The 5,880-nt window shown below is 35.2% G+C and overlaps 1 protein-coding gene across 1 annotated transcript; it reads right to left on the bottom strand.

Annotated features, from left to right (window-relative positions):
- Positions 1–1,611: 1,611 nt before the first annotated feature.
- LOC138327570 (uncharacterized) lies at positions 1,612–5,099 on the bottom strand. The gene is made up of 2 exons (XM_069273764.1): positions 4,021–5,099; positions 1,612–2,349 (listed from the first exon to the last, which is right to left on the bottom strand). Exons 1-2 carry the CDS (start codon positions 4,534–4,536, stop codon positions 2,200–2,202), a joined length of 666 nt encoding a protein of 221 aa, XP_069129865.1. The 5' UTR covers positions 4,537–5,099; the 3' UTR covers positions 1,612–2,199.
- Positions 5,100–5,880: the final 781 nt, after the last annotated feature.

Genomic DNA, 5,880 nt, shown 5'->3' on the forward strand with positions numbered 1-5,880 from the left:
TCACTTTACGGATTGCCAGTAGTTAAACTGCCCAAGAACCGTAAGTGACTTTGCATTTTGTATTGTGAATGCTCGGACATTGAAAAGGTACATGTGCGTGTGCGTGCAGGAGGGGTGGCTAAATACCATCTGACGATCAGTCAATTTGCTGCACATTACCAGACATTGTCGCACAATTCACTACTGGAGGAACACTTAACTGCAATAGTCCTAACTCATCATACATTTAGCTGTAAAAGTTCTATATATCAAATATAACGTACTAGTATGTCTATTCTCAGTATTCATCAGTGTAGTACAGTCATTGGCAGATGACCCTTTGACCACTTGTATGATGTGTTTGTAAGTAAGGTAGCTCTTTTATATAAATACATGTTCAATCATTATTAATTCATATATTTGATTCATGTTACGATTTCAAAGTGTTTAATTTTAAAAAATTTGAATTTAAAAAATTTCAATTTCAAAATGTTTAAATGATTTTGTTGTAATAACTATAAAGATGTATTGATTTTAGTAAATTAGATATTTGGAGTAAATAAAGCAATTTGACTGCATATCGTGTTTGTGCTCATAATCTTCTAATAGAAATATTTTTGAAGTGTTATATCTCTAATCCTGTTGATTATAGTGAAACAAATTATTTAGAAAGCAAATCAGTAACTGGTTTTAAGTCTATACTTACAATGGTCTAGTTGTAGTAATTTGTGTACCTCAAGCCCTCCACCTTTGAGTTTTGAGTTTGAATTCCATGTGGGACAGTTGCCAGGCACTGAAGAGTAAGTTGGCAGGTTTTTTTAGGTCATCTGTGGGAACTCCGGCTTCCCTCTACCTCCTAAGCCTGGTATGTCCGTAAATGACACTGGCTGTTACTAAGTAATAAGATGTTAAACAAAAAAAAAAAAAAAACCTTTTAAAACTGGTAAAATTTTGTATAATTGCCTGAGAAACTGAAACGTAATATGACCAAGATGGACAGATGTGTATCTGTGCCTTGAATATCTTTGTATTGTTAGACCATGAATTATGCATATTGTGATCTGGTAGTAAACTGGGATCTTGGTGGGGGTGTACTTTTAAAGCCTAGCAGGAATATACTCTGACCTTCACAAATACGTGTTTTAGGACTTTGCAAATTTTGTAAGACCTTACTAAATTTGTACCTTGTATGACCTTACCAAATATCTTGACCTTGAATATTTTGTACCATATGACATTGACAAAAATGTACTGAATGCCCTTACCAAATTTGTACTGTGTGACCTTGACAAATATGTACTGTGCGATATTGACATTTTCAGAGTTGCACCATATGACATTTGCAATTATGTACATGTATTGCATGACCTTGACTGGGGTGTACTGAATGACCTTTACTGGGGTGTTCTGAATGACCTTCACTGGGTGTACTTATGACATTGACGAATGGACCATATAACCTTGAAATATTTAGGAGTTAAACACCTCCATGTGGGCATTGTTTCATCAAATTTTATCAAGAAGACATCTAGTGGAGATGTAATATAGAATTTGACTGCTTATCTATATTTAGTAATGTGTCACTATGTAGTGACTTTCACTGACTGACTAAGTAGTTACATATATGTGTATTACAAGTACACGCAGGGGCTGATGCTTTACTTTTATATGTACTCTTGTAACATAACCGGTTGCAAGTCGTTGAAATAGAGCACGTATACATTCACTAGTTTATCATGTACGGTGATGTCACATAGACCAGGAATTTATACAGTCGAAAGAAAAAACAAAATAAAATGGGGATGTTCATTATCCATTAATTTATTTGGTCTTATATTAACTACAAAATTAAAGAAAGAAAGAAAAGAAAAGAAGGCGATGAAAGAAAGAAAGGAAAGAAAGAAAGAAAAGAAAAAAGGGCGTGAAAGAAAGAAAGAAAGAAAACATACATGTGTGATTTGCGTTATAATAATGTAAAGACAACTCTAATGACGCGGGCCTTCGAATTCCACTGCTATCACAATGGGTGTATACAACGAGGAGATGTAGAGATGATGCCGGGCCGAGAGAGTCTTGAACTACAGTCTTTTGATACTTGTTTACACTACTGTCGTAATGTGTTCATTAATGTGTAGGAGAAATCCCGGGGGTAAATAATGTCACAATACGACCTGTCCGTGTATGTGTAGAGACAATCCCGAGGGCGGTCTGAGGTGGACATTACTGCCACGATAGGTCCGTTGATGCGTATAGACATTCCCGGGGGCCTGGGATGTGAGGAGGGATATTCTCCAGACAATGTGGATGATGTTCGGGAGGGCTATGCTGTATTTCCATAAACATACATGTCTCCTTCGGTTCATTTTTCATCTGAAAAACAAATTCGCAAATTGTAAGCCATGAACTTTCCCCAAACACACAAGATAAAACAGCATAATCATAATCAAATGCAAGTTAAAATGAAGCGATTAGCGGTCGATAAAATTGTTTTATTTATCTGAAAGGGTTGAATTAAGGTTACTTTTAATCGTCGTTTAAAACTGTTGGACAGCATCTTGAGCTTCCCTTGATTAAAGTCAAACGGCAAATGTTCGTGTCAAATAGCAAACTGTGAATGTCGCACAAATATGTTTAAAATGCGACATGTAGCAAATTTTCTAAAATGGTAGCCTAAATGTACAGCCGTAAGAAGCGCAAACTTCCGTCTAAATAAGAATATAGTTGGTGCTTCACCTTTTGGAGCGATATTCAGACAGAGCAGCACTGTCATGACTGTTGACGCTATGGACAACTTGTCAACTCTATTCTTATATTCCTGCTCATATTAATTATTTACCAAAACAGTGGTCGTGAGAGATTACGATAATATAATTTCCATGTTCTCAAGCAAATAATTTCGATATGAAAAGGAGAAGATCTGCAGGAAGTCTAAAAAACGAGTGTACTGTAAAGCAACATTACCGCGAAATGCGCAAAAACTAATCATCGCGAGAATATTTCGACACACATTTTAAACTATAAATTGCGAAATTAAACCATCATTTAGGTATGAAAATACGAAATTTATTTGCCGCAACAAATTTGGTTTACAAAAAAGAAATACGTTTATAGTGTAAAGCTTTCTTTGTAAACAAACGAACGAGATGTCGTTGGAAATCATGTACCAAAATACTACTGTAACAGAAAATGACGTATGTTCCAAAATGCTGCAGAAAATGATGTATGTACCAAAATGCTACAGAAAATGACGTATGTACCAAAATGCTACAGAAAATGACGTATGTACCAAAATGCTACAGAAAATGATGTATGTACCAAAATGCTACAGAAAATGACGTATGTACCAAAATGCTACAGAAAATGACGTATGTACCAAAATGCTACAGAAAATGACGTATGTACCAAAATACTACAGAAAAGGATGTATGTACCAAAATGCTACAGAAAATGACGTATGTACCAAAATGCTACAGAAAATGACGTATGTACCAAAATGCTACAGAAAATGACGTATGTTCCAAAATACTACAGAAAAGGATGTATGTACCAAAATGCTACAGAAAATGACGTATGTACCAAAATGCTACAGAAAATGACGTATGTATCAAAATGCTACAGAAAATGACGTATGTTCCAAAATGCTACAGAAAAGTATGTATGTACCAAAATGCAAATGTGCCAAAACGCTACAGAAAATGATGTATTTACCAAAATGCTACAGAAAATGATACATGTACCAAAATGCTACTGTAACAGAAAATAACGTATTTACCAAAATGCTATGTCACAGAAAATGATTTATGTACCAAAATGCTGCAGAAAATGATGCATGTACCAAAATGCAAAACAAACAAAAAAAGAAACAAACAAAAAAGAGTTATATTTAAAGAAAAAATCTGATTAAGTGTTAAATATAACATATCTGACAATAATTCAGTTAAACATAAAAAATAGGCTAATATCAAATGATGTATAACGTTAAACCTAATATCCAGAATATGTTTCATCATGACTAGAAATCATTTTGATTTTTAGACTCACCTGTATCTGAGACCGACAAAGATGGCGGATTTCCTGGTCTCCTGAGTTAGGGATAGACATATTAAGCCTATTATCGTACCAGCCACCCGTATTTCGCTCCTGAAGTATGACGTCAGAATGTGTTGACGTCGTACATGGTATGTCGTTCAATATATCAGCTAAGACTTTGATGTAGTGTGCTGCCCCGTACAAAATCCCAGCTTTGGATGCGCGGTCATCTGTCTCTGCTATAAAAGGCACGTGCTTTCTTAGCAACCCGAAGGCTTCGTTCATGGCTTCCACCCTCTTGCGCTCCCGTGTGTTCCTGTGAAGAACATACTCTGGAGATCTCTGGGAGTGAGGGATATGGCGTCTTTTACGTTTCTTGTATTTGATTTTTGGACACGAATATTGATACGATCCAAACACGGAATTATCAAGCATTGGTAATGTATTGACCATCTTGGACAATCCTACAATATACACCTTCTCCAACGCCACGAGTAACCAAAATGTTTTCGACTTTACCGTGCCCATCCTTTTTATAAGAAATATTTACTTTTCGTTTTTCCATGATGTCAAAACCGATTTTAGGTGATATTCTAATCAAGCACGCAATTTCGAGTGTAAAATGGTCATGGAAAAATTGACCATTTAACTCTGACACTGGTGAAAGTAAATTGTGTCCAGTTGAAATCCGCGTGAAATCCTTGATCTCCTGTGGACGGAATAGATACATACGAGATTGTCTTTATAGAAACTTCTCAAATTATTCAATTACACCGTTATTTAGTTTAAATGATTTGACCATGCACTGCCCGCTACAGGTGCGATGTCCATTATGGGACTGGACAATACCGCGAGCCCCCTGGCGGTCGACGGAGCTCCGGTCATTAGGAGAGGTGATGACAGGTCATGACTGACCACGAACTTACCAATGACGGACAAATAAAGGATACCTATCCCTTGGGTATCTTTGATTAAATCAATATGTATAACGGTCTTTTTAACTTGTTTAACTCATCTCTATTTCTAAATGTGTATATGTTCGTTTCATTCCATGTAGAAATAGTAAAGAGATGAACAGTTCAATCGTTCGTCTGAACTTTATGTTGTAGTATGGGGATAAAGTAAATTTTATCAAATTATTATATTTGTACCATGAGTAATCAGTTGTATTGATTGTTAATCCGTAATCCGTAGATATTCCCACTGTTATTGGGTAAACATTTAGGCCTTACTATCAAAACTAATTTGAGGAAAGCTGAAATTAGGAATGTAATTATAAGATATTTTGTTGACAATGGCAAATTTGACTCTAGTGCATTAGATAGTATAGAGGAAACAGTCACTTCAGAAATCCAAATTAGACAAATGGAACTTGAACATGAAATGAAAATGAAACAAATAGAGAATGAAATGAAAATGAAACAAATAGAGAAAGAAATGAGAGAAAGAGAAATAGAAAAGGAGTTAAGAGAAAAAGAAATAGACAAAGAAAGAGAGTTAAGAGAAAAAGAAATGGAAAGAAAATTAAAAGAAAAAGAGATCGAGAGAGATCAGATGTTAGAACTAGAGAAGCAGAAAATTCAAGCTGAAACAGAACTTAGAATTAAAGAATTAGAGCTAGCTTCTCAAGACGGTTCAAGTAATCCAACTTTTAGGGGTTTACAAGGAAACAGAGGTTTTGATGTCAGTAGAAATATTAGGTTAGTTCCTCCTTTTCAAGAGAAAGAAGTTGACAAGTATTTTCTACATTTTGAGAAAATAGCTGATAGTATGAAATGGCCTGAAGATAAGCTTACAATGCTTCTTCAGAGTGTCTTGATTGGTAAAGCTAGAGACATTTATTCTTCTTTATCTGTTGATGACATTTCAAAT

Source organism: Argopecten irradians, chromosome 1 (assembly GCF_041381155.1).
Source record: "Argopecten irradians isolate NY chromosome 1, Ai_NY, whole genome shotgun sequence".
In the NCBI taxonomy this organism is placed as follows: domain Eukaryota; kingdom Metazoa; phylum Mollusca; class Bivalvia; order Pectinida; family Pectinidae; genus Argopecten; species Argopecten irradians.